The 22354-nt window shown below is 40.7% G+C and overlaps 1 protein-coding gene across 5 annotated transcripts in view; it reads right to left on the bottom strand.

The window, feature by feature from the left end:
* Positions 1 to 22354, bottom strand: part of diaph2 (diaphanous-related formin 2) — a 344883-nt gene that overhangs the window by 247271 nt on the left and 75258 nt on the right. For all 5 annotated transcript variants that reach the window (XM_044040248.1, XM_044040249.1, XM_044040252.1 and 2 more), the window contains one exon: positions 6232 to 6371. In XM_044040248.1, coding sequence (XP_043896183.1) covers positions 6232 to 6371 — 140 coding nt within the window. The remainder of the gene's footprint in view (positions 1 to 6231; positions 6372 to 22354) is intronic.

Raw genomic sequence — 22354 nt, 5'->3', positions numbered from 1 at the left:
ACGTGTCAATGGAGCCATGTCAATTTTAACATTGTGACTTTACTTTCCTGGCATTTAAGAGGACTCCAATTTGATTTATGTCCCTGTAAAAGGACTAGACACACATTTACCTGCAGACCTCTACATAACAATAACCCAATGTTCCAATCAATCCTCTTTTATTTTATTTCACCTTGACAAGTGATGCAAAGTTGTCTGAGGTTTGTTGTGGTAGTAAAATTACCCCACTCAAATGCATTTTCCCATACATTACTTATTTTACAAATAGGTTGGGTTTTTTTCGCGGAACTGGGCTAAAAAAAAAAAAAAGGGGGGAAATCAAAATTCACGTTGCCATGTGCCCTGAGCACTATGAACACCAGGCTTTTTAATGGGGGACGTTAAGGATTAACTGTTAGCCTGTTGAAAGCCATTATGAAACGGACCGATTAAAAATGTACTAATAAATTAACCAGCAACATGTGTTCGATTTAATGCTACGTTATTAATTTTTCATACCCGCAGAAGGCATACTTCATGGAGGTGCTAATGCAGCGCGCAAACGGAGTCAAGGTGCAAGACAACAACTGTGAGGAGAGAGAGAGAGATGAAGCCGCCACTCGAGCCGCTACCGGGGCAGAGGACAGTGCGGCTACACAATGCTACGTCTTGTGAACAGCTACTTTGTAAGTAGAGCGCTGAAAAATATTTAGCCGGTATTAATGCGTCTCTGGATGTAAACCGCATTGAGTGTTCGATCACGCCGTGATCCCCAGGTTAACCAGCACCTGTTTATCACAGAGACAGCCACAACATCAGCGAGAGTGATCTTTGCAGCTGGGCTTATTGTAACAAGACTATGAACGAGGCTAACCTATTACCACATAGGTAAACGAAAACTTAAACAAAAACCAGAATGTGTTCAAAAATACTGTTAAAAGCATTTTTTTCTGCACGCACAACTCGCCCCTGACCACAGAGATATCTTCGCATTACCAACACAAAGGAATTGTGTGTAGCAAACTGAGGAAAAGACATGCACAAAATCTACTTTTAATACACATTTCAAATTCACATAGAGTGAGTATCATTATAACATAAAGTGAATACATTATTGATGAGTCAACAAGACAGTGAGCTACTCCCACGTCAAAAGAATCTGTCAGGCTGAGCATATAGATCATTGATGTCTACTGTACCTCAATCCTCACACAAATATCTTTCATCAGCGCACGGTTACCTCGTTGCAGTTGTAATGAGATTCACACAAATGGGATTTTTTATTTTTTTTTTGGCCCAAGTTGTTGAGGGGGCATATAAAGCCTGTGAGACGTTAAGATCATAATATTTGTTCCAGCAGCCATCCTAACAGATGGAGAGACGGATATGTTCCTTTGTTCTGGTGTTAATTGGCTGTTGTGCATACTGTGGACAGAAGAGACCGAGGGAGGAAGTATTCTGAATGTACGAGTACAAGTAGCGTATAAGTGCTACTCGCATGTGTGCCTAAGGAGAGGCTTTTTTTTTGACACCTTTTTAATTGCCTTGCACCGTGCACATGAAATGTAGTGTTAATCAAGCTCACTAATATACTACATACAATGCAGTGAGTGCACTCTACTATTAAAACCAATGTAGTCTGACAGATAACGAGACGGGTCATGTAAGAGATGACCAAAAAAAAGGGAATAAACAAAGTTCTTTCAAGATCTTTGCTCAGTCATTACAAGAGAACTCCTACTGTAGTCAGCAGGAATGTCAGTGTCTCTCTGTCGGTTGTTCAATGCTTCATCGCAATGTGCTTTAAGACAGTCGGTAGGTAGGACAAGCAGCTAACAGGCACAGTAACTCCAGAGGTCATAAAATGCCCAGGACTATATTCCATGCATCCCTTGATGTTCACCTGCAAGCATTTAACTGGGAAATGCTGATGAGACTGATTTAGACTCAGGGACACCCTGTGTGGCAGAGCAGCAAGATCATCACAACAATCCACACCTCGAGTACCCAGTCAGAGAGAAACTCTGGTGTCAGCAAATGTCTCCCGCCTCCACAAAAAAAGACCCCACAAGAAAAAGCCCTTGAGAAAAAGCCCTGCTTGTAGCATGAAGATTTCACATAATAAAAAGTTCGGGGCCCAGTTCAATTTCGCTTAAATATGTCTCGGGGATCTGAGTGGTAGCAGATCTAATATGGAAGTCACTGCAGGGATTTGACAGTCATCGAGTAATGTTGAAGGCTAAAAAACCCAGGAAAGTCGGGCCATGTGTGCGTGTGTGCTCTGCTGCCCAAAACCACTGAAACCACTCTTGTCTTTTTAAGAGAAAGTCGGTTGATGGAGCAGCAGTCGAGTTAGATTACAGGAAGTGACCACTGATCCTGCTGAGCTGCCGCAGACTGAAATGACCAAATCAAATGTAACAGGCAGGTTACATTTGGTTGCTCGTGTATAACCAAAATTTAACCACGCAACCACAAAAGCAACCCTACCCTGCTGTTATATTTATATTATATTAGTTGATTACGGTTTTGCCTATTGACCGATTTAATTCCTTTAATTTCACGTTCATCTCATGTTTTCAAATGTGCAGGGACAACAAAGAAATGCATGTAGAAATAGAAAGCCAGTCTCACATTCATGAAAATACACTTCTAAATTAGGAATCATGTCTTCGAATGTCAAAATTTAACGAAAGAGAACTCACTAAAAAAAAAAAAATTGGCTGGAGAAATTTTATCAGAAAAAGAAGTGGAAAAGAAGTGAACATGGTCGATGAGGAAAAGAGAGCGTAGACAGAGTATGCAGTGGACGCTCCAGGCAATGCCATCTGTGGGCAAATCTGCAAAGGCTGCATGCCACACACCTGTGTGGGACTGCCTGGGAGATAAGGCCCTGAGCACAATGGCCCTGTGGCCACCTGTGCTGCCAAACAGGTGCACAGCGTAGCCAATTAAACTATTAGACAAACACAGGCTTCTGGGAGCAAATTAGCAGGCTGCTCAAACATCACAGGGAAAAACAAGAAAAAAAAAACAATGCTAAAGCACTGTGAAGAGAAGCCCGACAACACTTTGATTCCAGTGTACAGTAATAAGTTTAATGCTTAGTGACACAATGCAACGGGTTTGATTTGAACCGTCACATCTAAAAATATCTCCTTTTGTTTAATCAAGGATCACAGACGTACTTTGTACTGTGGATTTAAAAACGGCGAGGAATCAATGCCGCATGTGCTAATTATGTCCAAAGGACTGATATTTCTTAAGTCATCAACACATGCAATAGTGGTGGAGTTTAAAATAACTCTTAGGTCAAAACTGCTTTTCAGCTAAGCTATGATATCAGGGCTTACTTTTTACAATACAGTAACACAAAATGCTACAATGAAAATTGCAAATTTATAAAAACAAAAAATATGGATCTGTTTGTCGAACAAAAAATGTAACATTTCAGTAATCCTGTTCCACCGTTTACATGTACCTCTAAGTTAACTCTATTAACTAGTGCGACAAAAGATTGCGTGACTCATTTTCCCTTTTTTTCTTATTTTTTATTTAGTAACATGAAGCTCATTTACTGCAAAGTTTGCCTTTGTGGCAGAAATGAATAAATTAGAATTTCACTGACAATGTGTGCATGCCTTTCAGCTCTTATACACACATAATGAGTTTGCCTGAAAAATATCTTTCAGTGACAAAGATGTGATCGCGAAACACGTCGCTAAATAATATTCACTAATTACGAGAGAGCTCCAACCAAAGAATTTAATAATTTTATGATAAATTCCCCCACACCCCTAAATACCAACATTTAAAGTCGAGCCAGCCAATCATTAATCGAAGGTGTGAATTAAAACGTGCATGAATACACTGCCCTGTCATCTACTTTGTGTTTTTTTTCTCAGCATAATATATGACTCCACACAAAGGTTACATTAACATAGTGGAGTTGGACGAGTAGCAAACCAAATGTGGATTTCCTTTGTGTTGTGATCCATGATAATTAAATGCATTCATATTAATTAGCAGTAACCTTATCCATTCCTCAAGAAATAAACCACTACCTTTCCCCAGGAGAGGAATAATGAGGTTTATGAGGACGAGCGGGGGGACCGGTGTTAGTCAACACTTCCATGGTCCCTCCTTGGCACACAAAACTGAAACTGGCTTTCTCCCTGGGTGGAGGTGACTCCTCCATGAAGCATCAGTCCCGTACATGCTGGTCAAAGGTTCAGCCATTTGAAATTACCCACAGGGCAGGCTTGGCCTGGCCTTACATCCCCTTGGCACCAGTTGGCCTTTCAGAGTGAAAAGGCTGACTTGACTCCCCACAGCTTGCTGGAGACTGAAGAGACCAACTTCACAGCTCTGCAATCACTCAAGGGATAATTACTTAGCTTAGCTGCTCAGCTATTCATTATACTGTCGCATACTCTATGTAGAACGTGGATTTGTGTGAAGCACTGTACATCAGAAAGTGGTTCCTTTATGAACGTATATCTCACACATCTAACTACTGTTTTTTTATCCAACTGAATATCTTTATATACTTCAAACAAATCACGTCACAAATCTCAACCACTTCCTATTTCAATTTGAAATTCGAAGATATTGTATTTATTTCTATACTGTGCACATTATTAGGAACATGACACTCGCAGAGTAGTTCTTCCATTTGCTTTTAAGCAGCCTTGATTTGTCATGACATAGAAAACACAAGATGCCATAAAAATCTATTAGAGATTCTGCTCCGTGTCGACATAACAGCATCACATAATTGCCGCATATTTCTCAGATGCAAATTTTTACACTGCCAGCTCCAGCACAATCCCAAACTATCTGATTCAGTGCTGGTGACTGGGGAGGCCACTGGAGTACACTGAGCTCATTGTCGTGGTCATGAAACCAGTGCGAGATGACTTCTGGGTTGTGACATTGTGCATTATCATGCTGGAAGCAGCCTTTAAAAGATGGTAAATTATGGTCATAAAGGGACACACACGGTCAGCAACAACACTCACGTAGTCTGTGTAGCATTAAAACGGGACTCAATTTTGTACCCACTCTGATGTGTGTAGTATTAACTGGAGCTCCGGACCTATTTAATGCAGTGCACTGATACCGCTCGTTTGAATTATTGGATAATTGCATGTTCAGCGGCTGTCTGGCTGTGTGGGGGTTTTAACAGGGGATCACAATTCCTTTTGTCTTTTTTTTCTTTTAAATGGTTTGAAGCAGGGATACAGCGGTGATGGTGGCAGTGGCACACAGATTAAATAAAAGCTCCTTTGAGGCCGCGCAGGCAGGTCCTCTCCCTGCGCCCGGGTCAACATAAAAAACTATTCCACTTATCCAATGATCATTTAATATGCGCCACACATTGATTCACATTAAGAAACATCTCCTCAACAGTGGGCTGGTAAATAATTTAAAGCCTCTGCTGTCACTGAGAGTTCCGCTGCACTAGTGGGACCAAATTAAAATTGAAGATCTCATTTACAGGAGAGAGTGAGGCCTTGTACCGAATAACTCAAGTGCCAATCAAAGCTCGTCTGGACGGATCTGAGTTAAAAAAAAAAAAAAAACTTCTCAGAGAGAAACGAGTCAAAGCGCTGGTCATTTTCAGTCCGTTTAAGTGGACGCATGTTGTACACTTGACAGAGAGCCATGTGCTTACCACACTCTCAAAATGGCTGGCTTTTTTCCAGTGAGATTTTAATGGATGTCTTGACAGATTAACTCGCACCAACACATGGTCCTTGCACATGGAGGGACCATGTGTTGCACTACGGTCTCTCCCACTGCTTTTTTGTGGGACAGAATAAATGAATGTCATTATTTCCTTGTGGTTTTTAGTGCTACTAATCACCTGCAGTGTTTTAATTGTCAGTGCAATACTTCCACCTGCAGACTTTATTATCATGTTCTACTGAACAGTGTCATGTGAGCAAGAATGGAGAACATGAGAACATCCCTCCTTTAATTTTGATGAACCCTCGATCATGAAGCAAGAAATTGTTCAAAGACTCAAATTCTCAATGACATAAGAGATCATAATAGATCAGACTGCATGGTTATATAATTACAGGTATCTCAGACAATAATGTGGGTGTTTTCAATAGTCTATGGATGCATGAAGCAGAGCCATAGACTGGATTACTTATGTGGGACACACACAAGCTAATGTGCAAATATAATAATCCCTGCATTCAAGGCACAGTTTGCGGTGTGTGTGAAATAAGTTGGAGTTACCTGACAGGATTACTTGTGAGAGACACTCTAAGGGACTCCAGGCAGTTGAGCAGTTTTTCCTCCGTGATGCCGGAACGCAACTCATGGACGTATTCTTGCGATGAAAGGGTACACTCATGCTTGCTATTCCTCAGTCCACCCTGAAAAGATAACATCAACAGGATTGTTATTAGATTACCAATAAAATCAACAGAAATACTAGAACATTTTTGTGAAAAAAAAAAAAAAAAGAGACACAACATTTATTTATATCAATATAGGTTTTTTTTGGTTTTTTTTTTTTAAAAAATGTGGCAAGAAATGTCACCACAAAGAGAAAAAAAGAAATTGAATTGAATTACAATGAAAGAGGGATTATGCATTGTGTTGTCAGTATCTGTTTGCGGTTGGTAAAGTTCTTTGATCAATGACAGGCAGTACGAACGCCTTAAAATCAGGATTCTCACAAAAGTGCTAGTGACAAAAGCTGGCAAGAATGCCTTTTCTCAATCAGCCAAGTCTCTTAACGATTGACGAGACACAAAGGGAAACAAACACGTGCTCACTCCGGCGGCTCCTGCTTGAAGCAAATGGATTCTTTGTGTATAATCTTCACAGAGGGCATTGGGGACATGTCGCTACACTGACACTTTCCAAAAAAAAACCACAAAAAAAAATGACACTGCCTATTGACAACAATATACATATGATAGTAAAACATATTCACACAATGCCAGAGTGCAGTGATTTCTATATAGATCCAAATATTGTACTTTATTTGACATTTTCTATTAAGGTACCACACAAAACAAAAGACTGAAACATGTTGCGGAAAACTGTACAACATGTGCCTTTCATCAGAGCGCTGGGGAAAAAATCATGCTCAGTGTGCTCATCCTTGGACTGCTGGTTCCCCACAAAGTGTGCTGTGCTAATAGGCAGTTTGGGAAGTAATAAGCTAGCTCATTTATCTGGAGAAAAGAGGCCTGCTGCTCCCCTGCAATGCACACTTTTGTTTTTTATGGGCAGAACATTTTGTAAGCAACACGAAAATTTGTAAACAAGTTGCTACTATTGCCGTGCCACAACTTTTATGTTTTTCCATGGGCAGGATAAAATTGGATGAAACATCGTCTCTGTTTGAACAAATTAACAAATGAAAGAGTGTACCGTACTTTTAAGTGATTATAGGTTCCCAAAGTTATGTAATGAATCCATTTCGTGTGCATCTCTCTTTCTGTGCTTGATCTATACAAACACTAATGCTGTTTATCTATTTTCTCAAGCAATAATGGGTGAATCCAGGGAGTGCTTCAGCTTTTATCTAACTAAAACTAGTTATTAGGTAATACGGAGAGGTGGACTGCTTATTATACTATCTACTAGAACATTTTATCTACCACAGACCCACACATTATCTTCCTTACACTATAGATGCTCTTTTGTTACTGACCATGAACACCTCCATCCAAAAATAATGATACAGATAAAACCTAGATTCGAAATGAGAAACTTCAATTCAATGGTTAAAAAAAAAAGAGAGGAAAAAGATAAATGCCCAACATTTAACAATGCCTCCAGATAAAATGAGGAGACTTCCCACAAGCTTTACTGCAAAATTTAACATTCAATAGTCCCATTTTTAAAAATATACATACATGAAAACTTAACTACTTTGAGTATTCAATTGATGTTATCCGCGTCAGAAGCTAATGTTTATTCAATAAAAAGTAATAAGTCTATTATTGTGTCAAAGTCTTTGACAAAGTTTAGGCCTGGCACTTATTTTAGTTGTGAGGTCGAATGTCTAAATAAAAACAGCATGAGCTGTGCAGCAAAAAAATGTGCCGGGCCCCTGGTCTACTCTCCGACTGAGCGTGTGTGGACCATTAGAAAGCCACAAAATGTCCCTCTGCTAGCACACTGCATAAAAGTGCTCATTAATTTAAAACACCTTTTAGTAGAACGGGCCAGTAGATCCTCCAGGGGGATCCTTCCCTATTGAGAAGACGGCTGAAACTACAGGTTTCATTACGAAATTGGGCTGATACTCCCTGGACAGGGACCTGCCAAAGGCCTGGGATCAGAACCATTGAAACAGCTAATTGGAACAGTGGATGATATTTTTTTTCTGAGCCAATCATGACAGGAATATAACACAGCACACAGTCCATGTGACTGTCCCTTGTCCTCTACGAGGTGAGATGACAAACTGTCATTTATATTCTTGGGCTGAGCATGTAAGAGCAAAACCTTTAGCTGAAGAGGAGGCTAGTCTTTTTTAAAAAACACACAAAAAACAAATGTTGGGTGGACAGTGAAGAGGCAAAATGTCAGCAGCAATCTGCTATATACAGCTTAACAGATAATGGCAGGTGAGACATATAAAAGTCAATGTGGTGGGGTTCTCTCAAGACCAATCGCCTGACATTTGGCCAAGATTCGACTTCAGTGCAGTTTGAGCTTAATAAAATGAACTCAGCCGGTTGGAGTTTTCCAACATGTACTGAGAACTCAAGATCAAAAAGTACTAAAACTGGCTCTTTAAAACCTTAACATTAAACAGTGGATTTAGCAGTTTTGGCATTAAAATCAACAAATAAAAAAGATATTGATCCTAATATAGCAACAGTAAACTGTCTGGGAAAAGATAGCCATTCCATTCTTGGATATACGGCTGATTAGGTGACTACATTTCCAGTACATTAATTCCTCTGTAATACAATGGCCAGTCAAACAAAAAAAAAAAAAGCGAGAGCAGGGCATCATGCACCTTTTATTTATCTTCCTACCTCTCAGTAGTTCCCAGCAGGCATACCACTATGTCCAGAAAAGCTAGAGCTCTGGTTTCACCTCATGTACTGACCTCTGGAAACCAAAGACACTGACCATAAACTGCTTTTCCATGACCCCAAAACCCAAATCAATTGAATCCTTTGGGATGATATCAACATTACAACACTGCACTGGCACAGCAGAGAAACAAACTGAGGAAAGGGAGGCTACTGGCGGGCTAGGTAATAGAGATCTCCTCCTTAGCCTCACAGAAATGGTCAACAGACAAACATGGTCGAAAAGAGACCCAAGAGAAAGGGAGCAGGGGGAGATAGATGGTTAGGAGAGATAGTACTATGTGATGAAGTAGAAATGTAAAAAGTGAAAGAGGCAGAGGGAGAATGAGGGAGATAATAAAAAATGGGATAGATACAAAAATGGAGAGAGAAAAAATAGTAAGTTAAGAAAGGGCAGTGAAACACTGCAACCTCAACAGTAGAGGACGGGCACAGACTTTTGACCACAGCCTGGAGCCTCATCTCCTACCGCTTATTGAATCCCCTATTTGTCGATAACAGTATTTCCTGCCAAAGAAAATAGTGCTGGGAGCAATTACTTCAGCAAGCCTGTCAATTTCATTTTGGGGGGTTAGGGTAGCGTTGAGGCTCATTCCCTCCTCAACCATCACCTCTGTCTCCCTCTCTCTATCCCATGGGGAGTGACATAGCATTGTGCCTTCTATCGAGGGGCAGGGCAGGGAGACAATGCCAATGTGGCTGCACTGCCACATGTCATCTTCACCTGTAATGAGCCCATAACAAGCTGGCAGCATCCTCAGTGCCCAGTGCTCTGCACACTCAGGCAGACTGATAGATACATTATTCAGCTTCATTGTCAGCTTACTGGAAAAACCACATGGCGGCAACGTGTCTGGCCTCGAAGCTATCCGGGAGTGAGAGAGAGAGAGAGAGAGCTCACTGCATTCTGCCTCACCACCTCGCTCTCTCAAACGCATGCCCACGTTTTCAACCCTTTAAATGTTTTCCCAACTCTCTTATGTATTACAGTGGTGCGTGATGAAAGGTTACAATAGGCAAGTGATGCAAGAACAAAAGGAGTTCAGGTCTGTATTCATGTTTCTGTAATTCATCGCAGCATGAGATTAGCATGCTGCAGTGGCTTCTTTAGATGGTAAGCATGACAGTCTTCCAAACCTTTTGTGTCTCAAAGTGTGGGCTCCTTTGTTTCATAGGGAAATCATGCATTCATTTGACATGACTCAACGAAGCACCGCGTGTTATAATCAAACAAGGACACAGCCGATGCTTTCTTGTTACAGCTCTGATTAAGAGTATCTCACAGAAGCTGTTCAAGGTGACTTAACGTCGCGTTGGAGTTAAACAGCAATATCTTTTCGAGCTCATACTTTTGACAGGAGAGGAGGATTCCGGCGCAGATCTGGAGGAAACATGCGAGCAAATCCGGCGCTCCACGCTCAACAACACCAATCTTAGAATATAACAAATCAAAACATATTTAGAATCCCGTCCACCACACACATCCCAAAAGGTTACGGATAAATATGTAATTGTTTCCTCTTTAATGTTATTTATGAGAATTACTCGGGCACCCTGCTCTTTTGTAAAAATTTTACAGATACAATCTGAGCAATTAGTGCATATCATGCTGTATGGGAGCCACATTATAACTCAATTTCCTGCTCATTTGAGGTACATTAGGCGAGAGTGGAGATATCACAAAATGGGTAAAAAAAAGTGGTCTGCAGCCACGGGTTTGCTAAACACCGAATTTCATTTGACGGCACGGATATGACATTATGAACAACACAACTGTGTAAACACAGCTTCACAAGGAAACAAGGTTGGCACAACAAAAACAAAAAAAACCACAAATGATGATGATGATGATTTTTAAATGAGCAATCTTACACTTAACAAAACGTGAAGTTGGGCATGAATTTGTGGCAAAGTGGTAAAGGTCAACTGCAACACGGATCAGTTGAGATGCTGGTTGGCTGGACAATGAGTTTCCCCTAGCCCTACTTAAAGGACAGAATCCTGCTGCTGGCAGATAAGACATTTTCATCTAGCCACCAGGGCACAGGGCTCCCAGCTCAGTGGGGGATTTCCCACTAGACCATGTGGCCAAGCATTTCATCCCTTTCTCTCCTCCATCTACACCTCAGTCTGTTTCCTTCATCATTTTCTTTTTTTCCCTGTTTCTCTCCAATATCTGTCACTGTCTTTCACTCACTCCACACAGTCAGGTGTTTTTGAACCCTGGATGACAGCCACAAAAATGTGCATAGATCCAATTTTCTTCTCGTTCTACTTATTCCCTCTTCCTCTCTCTATCTTCAGCGCCATCTTGGTCAGAAAACATTATCTACATACTGTTTATTTCTCTCACTTCTGGGCAAGTACAACATGCTGATAACAAAGACACAATTAGGACTACGGTATTTTATTAGGCCTCCCACATTCCCCCCATCATCGGGGCAGTGGATGAAATGTGACCGTGATCAAACAAGAAAACTTGCTGCAACACAGTGAGTGGGAAGAAAACAAACAAGAACAAGTTTTAGGCTTAAAACAGCTTGAAAACGGTTTTGTTCATAAACAAACACTGGGCAGAGGACAATGTATCATGCTGCATGTGTATTTGTGTAAAACCTGAAGATATTAAACAATTCAACTTTATTTCATTATATACATATATATATATATATATATACATATATATATATATATATATATATATAAAACAAAATACCCCCAATCCTTCGAAAGGGTAATTCAGTTACAAGCAAGGGGTTGCTGCTTTTCAGGGGAGAGTGGTGTGGATGTGTGTGTAAGCATGGACATGGAAAGGTCAGAAATATGGGGCAGCTCAACCATGGGCTTCAATAGATATGAGATTTATTTATTCAGGAGTAATTTAAACAAGAATATGTTTTTATTAAGGAAAGACTGTGTTCTTCTAAATGGGTTTTAAACTTTCAAGCAAAACAGAAAAAAAACAGGCACCTTGTTTGTCTAGAATTTATTTGTCAAGCACTTATGAATAAAGCAAGCATCAGTGCTCAGAGAAATGCCTTACATGATTGTAGATATGGGCACATTCAATGATAATAATGGTAAGGGGGAAAAAACACTGAAGACAAATGATTCAGGGATTTTCTGTATGTCAGCAGCTGCTTTGTAAATATGTTGTTTATCAGTAAGAAATGTGTGTCCTTTGAATGACACAAACAAATCCATAAAGGATTTGTGTTGTTTGGCAAATGTGGTAACAATATCAATGAAAGTGTTTTTTTATTATTATTATTTATCTTGGAGCACATTTATTTCCAACATGTCACCATTTAAATGCTACCAAAGTCAGAGCAGAAGTCACTTCAAGGTTAACCTGTATGTGATGCTCTCACCTTGACCTTTACCAGAATAACAAGAGTGATAGTGTTGTCCTGACCTCTTTTATTTCTCCTTCACACCTTTAACTTTAGCTTGATCCACACTAGACAGTTCAAGCTCTAGGACAAAAAAACACAACAACCACATCTCTCCTGTTGATGCCTCAGTTGTAGGGAAACAGCAACACTGTCAGCAAACTCCCTTGGCTTTAATCCAACAGAAGGTTGGCCTGCAGATTGCCATCATCAGTGTTTAAACTAGCGGCTGAAAAATATCCACAATGATAGACATTTGATTCCATATTATCACATGACCCCCGCAGTCAGTAAAAACCAGGATGGAAGCAAAATCAAAGTCTATTTTTTTTGGCACGGTTAAAGTCACTCACTAAAAATCTACACAAATGCAGCACAGATTATTGTAGGCCTTTTAAACCAATAAGGCTTGGAAAGTCTGAATGTTTGTCTATCAATAAGTAAATATACTAACAGGAACAGGATCTTGACGATCCAGAAGAAAAGATTGAATTTTGTGGCCAATGAGACGCAAAATGAATAAATAAATAACAGCTAATCTGTTAATTAACAACGTCAGGCTGTCAACTGATAATCCATTAAACAACACATCACAGGCTTAAAGATTAATAGGAATAGAATGGAAAGAGATAAATAGTGGCGAGCCACAATTTGTGAGTAATAGGTAGGAATAGTCTCTTATTTAAATACGCTGTAGATTTTAGGAGGGCAGACAGCACCTTTTTTTTTTTTACCATTTATTTTAGGTATTTTTGCCTTAAGTGACAACAAAAGTGGACAGACGGGAAAGGTAGGAGAGAGGGGACGACAGGCAGCAAAGGACCTGGGCCATATTTGAACCTGGGCTGTTGCAGCAAAGACTCGACCTTGATGTAGCCATTGAGACAAATCAATGCTGCAGGAAATTCCTTTTTTTTTTCTAGAATTCCATTTTTAATGTGCAAAAATAAAGTATGCTATACATTTCTAAAATCACTTTGTCAAATTGTAATTGTACTGGCTGTTGTGAATTCATATTTGGTGCTGTCGACTCTATCTTTAGGTATAACTGTTAACAGTGGGGTGCATTAACCACCTGCACATACAGTATGTTAACTACACAAAAGCGTAATCTCATTCAAGTAACCTCAGTATAATTTAAAATGCTTTTGAAGTGTGGACATGCCAAAAGATTTCTAGGGTTTCACTCATATATTATAAATGTTCTTCTGTGTTGAACAGCAACAGTTTGGGTTATGTTTGTTTGTGGAGCAGAGCATTCTTCTAAGAAGCTCTCCCTGTGCTTTTTAGAACTGCACTGAATTTCAATGACACCTCCATAAAGATAGGAGCAGATGTCAGCCAGCTTGCCGAAAGTCAGGTAGAAGAGAGTGAAAAAAAAAGTAGTAGTGAGAAAAATTGAGTGTGCACTAGCTGCAAAGAGGAGTCTTTTTTTTTGTAGAAGTGTAATTCAAGAGAGGAGTCGGAATCACTGTTAAGCTATAAAACGGAAGCAGATGTGAATTTTAACATGAAAAAGACAGAAAACTCGGCAGCAGACTGGGACATGGCTGATGTGCAGGGTTTTCAAAAAGGAGACCATTTCAGAGAGGTATGGACTAACATGAAAATAAGTCCATTGACTCGCCCACATTGCAAGATAATGCACTACACTCCAACCACTCAATCAATTCAAGGTCAGCAGGTGGCTCAATATTGTTCCCAAAATGAGCAAAGACATGAATAATTTCATATGTAGATGAGGTAAGAAAATAGTCAAAGTGGGAGCCACATTTCTGAGCCCTCTGAAAGTAATAAATAATAACAGAGGAGAAAACAAACACGTCAAGCCATCCTGGCCTTTGTTGTACTCTGATGTACTCCCAGTGTCACGATGGCGGGGGTTAAACCAGAGAGCTGCTCGGCAGGCACAGTCACACAGGATCTAATTTAGGTTTTCTGCTGCATTGATTGCAACATGAAGGCCTAATGAACTCACTATAGTCTTTGCCTTTGTTTCCAGCTCCTGGACCTTGGGGATGTAGTCAAGAGCTCCAACTACTAAGTTAGTGGCTCGACAAAAAAAAGGTAGAAGGAAAACAACACTGAAACAAAGAATATATGAGCAAGAGTACCGACACACATTTGTAACCGGTGTTCCGTTTTGTGATCTTTGCCCTTCTTTGCTAACCCTGCCCAAATAGGACTAAACTTGTTAAATCATAAATAGGGGAAATTCACTCAGGGCAAAAGGTTCAGGTTAGTCCGATATTCTTTGCTTTCACTGCTGATTCAGCTGAATAATAATTCCCAACAAAAAACAAACTTGACTCACATTTGGTTGACTTTAACGGTTGTAAGACAGTTGTAAGGGATTGTGTTTGGACGCAAAACTCGTGGCAGCAGATCCTGAGCAAAACCTGAAGCCAGTGAGAGAAGCGAGTGTGTCTTATCATTCTGAGGATAAACGACTAAGCCTGGGAGCTAATAGAGCGCTATAAAAGGGATTGAGAGTGATAAGAACAAGACATATTACACAAAGGTTTGTCACCTCTCATGATTTAATTATTTCTGAATAATTTATAAATCCACTGCCAAAAATGTATTCACATGGAACATACACAAATACATTAGTTTCACACACTGTTTCACACGAGGTGGTTTATTCCAGTGGTGTTGCGTGGCTAGCTACTTAGACTTCGATTTGAGCTCCTAAAATCCACATGTACTGGTTCATCAAACGAGAAAAGAGTAAGCAACCCTTGCGATGTACTGTCAATGGCTGTATTTAGCAGTCTTGATTCCAGCAAATCTTCTTCCAGCATCACCCTTTAGAGGCTGCCACAGCGGGTCAACTGCCTTCATCTATTCCAGCAAATAAAAAGACATAATATGGGTGGTTAGAGATATCCACCAGGCTATATCTCCTCTACCTTGCTGTAATGCTAATCTCACCATAGTGGGACGCCACTCTGTATTTTCAGTATCTGTATGGGGCAGCCCATGAAGCATCTGGCCTTGTAACTAGAGGGGTGCTCGTTTAAGTCCCAGGACTGGTCTAGGAACCCCTGAGCATGGCACCAACTCCCCACACACAGTTTTGTGCTGCCCACTGCTCCTAAGCCCAGTGTGTTTGTTCAGTACTGGTGTGATAAGGGTGGGTTAAACGCAGGGGTAAAGCTCACTAAAAAAAAATTTGAGAGCATTGCTGCAGCCACCTTTCAGACAACAATGCCAGGTTTCTGCTTGTGCATGTGCCATTTCAACCGAATTTTAAAGCTCTCTCCAGTGCGTCTCTCACAATGTGAACTTGGAGCATTCAAATGTCGAGGTGCGACTGTTCATTTACAGTGCATTTCAGTGTGAGCTCTTTGGCACGCCACAAAAACAGCTCTACATAGAACTGTTCGTATGACCATACATGGCTACGTTAACCCTTAACCAAAGGTCACACCGTGCCTTACTTGTGGCCTACTGTCTGTGAAGAAGTCGTGTGAAATACAACACCAATACAACAGCGTACGATCTTGTTTAAGTACAAGCATAATCCCTATTGTCCTCTGTCAAGTTCACCTTGTACCAAGAAAGAGATAGTGGGTCCACCCTGATCCATGTAATCTGTACATAACGGAAACTCAATGCACTTGTCTACTAGCTTAAGTAGACCAGCTAGTGTTGTCAGGTGAAGGCAGCTCATAAAACAAATGGGACAATACATAACCATCCTAACTAAACCTCTGTTCCTAAAATAGTCTGCACTCTTATCAGAACCCAGAACCCATCATTCCATGGCTATCCCCTAACCTGAGAACAAACTGCCAAGGATATGCAATTAGAAGGGACAAAATGCAGGATTGAGGACTGAGGACAAAACTGGGCTCGAGTAAACATGATTTGGCAGTGACATTAATGATCCCCAATCTATACACAGGTCCTGTGGTCAGATTCTGATGAAGGGGACAAGCATTATTTAAAACAAAGGTAGACCTGGGAGAATGTTGAAATGCCTTGCCAGAAGCTGAATGGCATACATATATATATACGAGTAGATTTGTGCTCTGTGCAGTACTGGCCCTCAACTTTGAAAGAATTGTAAATGGGAGAATAGTCATCTCTGGCCTGATAAACAAAAAACCCACCCCCAATTGGGCAGCACCACCCAAACCCTGCTCCTAACATTAACCAAAAAAAAAAAAAAAGATGATATTTTGCCTCATTAGGACTAGCCTTCACTTTCAATGAGGACCACTGGTCTTAGTGAGTATGAATCATCCCAAAGAGATACCAAAATTGAGCACACACAAGCATGCACACAAACACACACACACACACACAATCTCAATGCAAGAAAAGGCTCTACATTTCATGAACCTCAAAGCCGAGGGTAAGATACATTGGAATTTGTTATTATTTGCAATGTGGTCAGCTCTGAGCTCCTTTTAGTGTCTGCATTGGGGTCGCCTTATCTCTAATAACCACAGGTACATCTCCTTTCCTCTTTCCTGCTAGCTAGATAAATAAGATTTCAAATTGTCTGGTACTACCCATCAGTGGAAAAACATAATGTATGAAATATCTTCCCATGAAAAACCCATGCTGGGAGATTTTTTTTTTTAGACAGCACAGCTAACAGATAAGGGCGAGAGAGGCGATGTGTACTGAAAGAGGAATATAATGTGGATACATGAGGGGGGGGGACGTGCACAGCTGTGTCTTTTTGTGCTTGTGTGCACATACATAGACATATACATAGTGAACGAGATTTAGAGGGAAAGTGAGAGTCATGCAGAACCAAAGGTACTCCTCTTCGTATCAGGCATTCTTAGATGTATTCACATTGAGGTGTTCCTAAAACTGTTTATTCTAATATCCTCACTATTAGTTTATCTCCACTGAGAGGCTACAGCCCATTCAATCCAACAGAAATACCTATTCATCAAGACACTGGTGCTCATGCCATGCCTAATCACCCAATGAAAAGATCTTTAACTGCCCATAAATGGCTCCAAACTTGAAAGAAAGCACTTGTATCAGCAAAGCAATAGTCAAATGAACTGTCCCAGGTTGGGCTTGATTACTTCAACAAAACAAGATTAATTTGCCTGTTGAATTGAGACCACTGCTCCAGCCTTGGCAGCCTGCGCTGCTGATGTCGAGGTGCAGGGGTGCCTCCCATGCACAATGGAGCGTAGGTATAATGTCAAGAGTGCAGCATTATAGGGAAAGGTAGAATAAAGGTTTTGACAGTTATTAAAAGTGAGGAACAAACGTGTTTTTACCTGTTAAAACCACATTCACCAGCAGAGAGAGAGAGATGAAGGGATATCAAAGACACAGACATTAACACTGCAGTGGTATGAGCAACAGTGTGGAAACAGTACCAAACCAATAAAAAAAAATATTAAGACTAATGAGAAATGGAACAGTTCCTCTGTTCAAGTGCTATGAGACAGGGAACAATTCAAACTGCACTAAGTGAATAATAATCTAAAGTGAACTTTGGTAAAGTTAATTAAAAAAAAATTCATTAAAGGAATTTCGCAAACACAATGTACCTGATTATAGCAATATTTCCATTAACAATCCATTAAACACAATAAAACAATTGGGCATTCAGCGAACACAGTATGTCATTGGCTGAATTAATTAAATATATCACCCTGTACAAAATGTGAGACGAGGACCAAGGGAGTTCTGCTCTGGAGTGGGAGAATTGGTCAGCACAAAATGAAATGGAAGGAGAAGTGTAATTATTTCAATAACAGCTACCCATCGACTCACTGACATGTCATTATGTGTCTGCACAGGTGAACTATTTTAGACACTATGATGTGCTACCTTTTCAAGTAGAAGCCACAGCAGGACTGGCTCCCTTTTCTGGCTTCTTTTTTGTCTGCACCTCTGACAGGTGTGACCTTTCGGCTACGCTTGTAGCGGCCACTCTAACCCCCAGACAGTAGGCCTGGATTAGTCAACATCTCTGAGGATTGTGGCTCCTTGCACGGATGCGCATGTGAGGCCCAAGCTCTGTGCAGCATGGCCATAGGGCCTGCTATGAAAAATAGAGCACCTAATGCTGGAAGATAGAGTCATTCATCAAAGAACAGGGCCCCTGCCTTCCTGCCTGCTTTGTTTGCTGCTTTGCTCCTCAATTCTCTATTCAGTAGTGAGATGCAGAAACAACTCACTTATTAGAGGGTAATAAAACAGACATGGGGAATTTTATACTTATTGCTGTAAAAAAATGTAGTACTAAGAGTCCCTTGCTTTTTTTGCAATCATTCCAATGTTTCAAACGATTTCTCATATTTAGAAAAAATAAAACGATATCACAGCCTCATGAGAGTAAAGTATCAACAGATGGATCTGTGTCTCTATTGGCCATCTTTTGAATGACAGGGAAGACCACTGAGAATACCAGGAGAGGGCAACAAAATACCCTGGGAAATGGTAGCCATGCCAACTGGCACCATGCAAGCCAGACCAGTTAACCTCTGCTGTGAACTTCTAAACCCGGGGGTATTACTTGGTAATAACACCTCTTCCTTTACATCTGTGCGCTGGCTCTTCATTTTTTCCTTGTTGATCGTGGCAGGTCACAATGGAATTCTATAGGGGGGTAGTAATGCAAAAATATGTAACGGAACATGTGCAGAGATGACTTTCTCTGAGTATATTGAAATTTCACTCTACCAACAACGGTTTAGCGAGATACTGGAAAGGAGGTGGCTATTGAAAATATCAAACCCTAAAGGTTCTGTGCCATGGGATTTCAGCAGTGCCTGGAAGACATGGTAATGAGGGTGAACCCGTGAAGCAAGCATTGTAGACAACTAAGAAATCCACATTTTGCACTAAGAGACCAGAGAAGATAATGTGTGCAGAGTCAATCACCAACTCGCAATCTACAATGTGAATTTGTAATTCTAATTTACAAACAAAGTAGAGTATTGCAAAGGCTGCCCAGGATTTCATATTTAACTCTTCAATTATCCACATATCCCTGACTCTCTGAGCCTCATCTCTCCCTCTTAACCTTAGGTTTAGATCATCATTTGGAGAGAGAGAGCTCATCATTAAGTTCTTCGAAGAGCAACTCGAAGAGGAAAACAAAATGAAATTGAGGCAAAATTCAAACACTGAAGCTGGTCAAGAATCCACAAGTAAAACCCTCTTTTAGTTTTGTGTGTAGTTAGCAACCATTGAAGACAAGCCTTGAAAGCATGAAAGTACTGTTTCAGTAATAAGAGCAATGCTGCCTTCATGTGCCCAAATGGTTCCGTTTGCTCAAATGACTGAACATTGCATCAGGCATGTAGATAGTGTTTATGCATGTGATTTTGCGCGTGCTTATGCATGCATTTTCTGCCAATGCCAAGGGCCCTTTCAGACGTAGGGTGTATTTGGGAATGGGATTTAGTAATGCACAGGCGGCTCTGGCACGGCTGCTTCAAAGTGGAGGCGAGCGGATACTCTGCCTGTACATGTGTGTTCCTCTGATTGTGTGCACATTATGGTGCGATGTGTGTTCTGTCATGGATAAACCAACTGGTGCTCTGAAGGAGGTTAATTTGAAATGCTTCCCTTGGTGGTACCACCATATAGCACTGTAGAGGAAAAAATGTGTTTTTTTGTTGTTTTGGTTTTTGTTTTTCATGTTCATGCAGAGAACATGGGTAAAGACAAGGACGAAGGGGTACAGCTGGGTAAATGTGACTATGTACTTTATCTTCAGAGTAGTCAACCAGACAATTCTACACTTTCAGATAATGGTCTCCAGACCACAACACTGAGAAAAGGCAAATGAAAGAGAAGGGGGATTACCAATGCGAGAAAGAATACGGAAGGAAGAAGGTAGTAATGTCACATTATGGATACCAACTACCATTAAACACCACTAATGTTGAACTTCCCAATAATGTAGTGCTGGGCGGCAGTGATCGAGCAAGAGACCACACCTCTACACCAAGACTCATGTGTGCATCAGTGTTTCCAGGCATAGATGCAAACATGCATGCGATCACACACCTCATATGCACTCATAACCACACACAATTATGATCTGTTGAAATACTTAGCACATCATCATACCACCACACCACATTACCACAGTCTCCAGCAACAACAGCAGCACAAATGACTAGTGTTTGTGTAACAGAACCCACAATCATTCAGCCTTTCATCTCATTTTATTTGGTTTTAGCTGACTGTAACTCTGTCTGGTTCCACTACCCCTGCCAGCCGCAACAGACTGATATGCCTCCAGATGAGGAGGCAAAGATAGCTCAAACTTATTTCCAGTCTCTGTTAGCCAGCCAGACAAGTTCAAAGATTTATAATTTGATCTGAAAATTAGTTATCCAAATTTGTCTGGTGACGGGGACCAGGTTTTATGAGTTTTTTTTTTTTTTTTTTCGGGCAGCTTGGAGTCGGACAAGGATGGAAGGTAAATGAAGGAGGCTGCCAAGATGGCAACCATAAAATTCCATCAGCTAAAAGATTTTACTGCTTCGGGTCCTTGCCCAATAGGCAAGTGAAGACAGAGAGGGATGGAGAATGACATACAGGGAGAGATAGGTATTAAGAGGAAACAGATGGGAAAAGGAAGAGGATTTACAATGGGTGACAATCCCCTTTTAACCCCAATATTTGCTAAGAGGAAAAAAGGATGGTAAAATTACATTACAAGGGCCGCGATCAATAACCACAAACGTTAAATAGCCCGAGAGTCCTTCTGCTGGCTGTATGTGGAGCAGCACCACTTATAGCAGACATTCTCCCTATTGTGGTGATGACAGACATGTTCCTTAAGCAATCAAGGGCCTCTGAGTATCATGACCCTTCCTTAGCTTCATTTTTTTACAGGTCACTTGCAAAATACTATAAACCAAAGCGGAGTCATGACTAATGAGAAGAGACATATTCCAAGTGGAACTGCTGACAGCAAATATACCAGCAGCCTTCCCCACCACTATCTGCCTATCAGTGGGTGAGCAAGGCCATAATGGAGATTAGGTTTCAAGAGATATGTGGTGAGTAAGTGTGACTTGGCTGTCACTGCATCTACAAACACCACAGAGAGTTGTCACCATAATGGAATTTTTGTTTGGAGAGATGGTGGTACCAGTGGGAACAGCACACAGATAAACAAGAATATAGGCTCAGCTGTCAGTGCAGATGTGAAAAGGGACACTGGACTATCAAATTTAATTTTACATCAGTGGGAAAAACATCAGTACTTCAATGTGTGTAAGATATCACAATCAATAGGTGATCATAAAGCCAATATTAGAGGTTTTTGGTTTGGCTTAACTTCACATCTCACATTTTTTGTTGTTTTTGCTCTGCTCTTAACTCCCCATTGCCAAAAATCCAATAGTAGAGTCAATCTTTCACAGCTCAGCATGCACAAGCACAGACAAAGGCTTAAGGTAATTGTTCTATCCTCTGCGTCGTGTCACATTTCACTTCCTTATCACTATCTAATTTCTTACTTGCACAGTACATCGCACTGCATAAATATATCTATAAAAGCTAACATTTTTACACGTTGCCTCTTCAAAAGCACATTTGCTTTCCTTTGGATTCAAAAGTTTCTCGCCGAGACATTTTCTCCTTGTAACAAGAGTGCAAGACTTGGAAGATTAACATGCAAAAAGGTGCATTCAAATCACTATGCACCAGTGACAGCAATAATGTCCCACTGTGGACGCAACATCCCTGGGGTTTAATCACCTCACTATAAAGACTCCGGAGGAGGAGTGCATCCTGATTCTGAGCAGGAGTAACATTTGCTCAGTCGGGCTAAGACAAGCATCACATTCATGGACCAACAATGGAACCAAGCGCTGTGGTAAATTGGCCTGTATAAGCTCCATAAACCATTTCAGATAATGCGCAACTGGTTAGTGGGCAGACATA

This window comes from Solea senegalensis, linkage group LG12 (genome assembly GCF_019176455.1).
Source record: "Solea senegalensis isolate Sse05_10M linkage group LG12, IFAPA_SoseM_1, whole genome shotgun sequence".
Taxonomy (NCBI): domain Eukaryota; kingdom Metazoa; phylum Chordata; class Actinopteri; order Pleuronectiformes; family Soleidae; genus Solea; species Solea senegalensis.
Note: the sequence above shows the minus strand (reverse complement) of the source record. Positions and strands in the feature narration are given on the sequence as shown.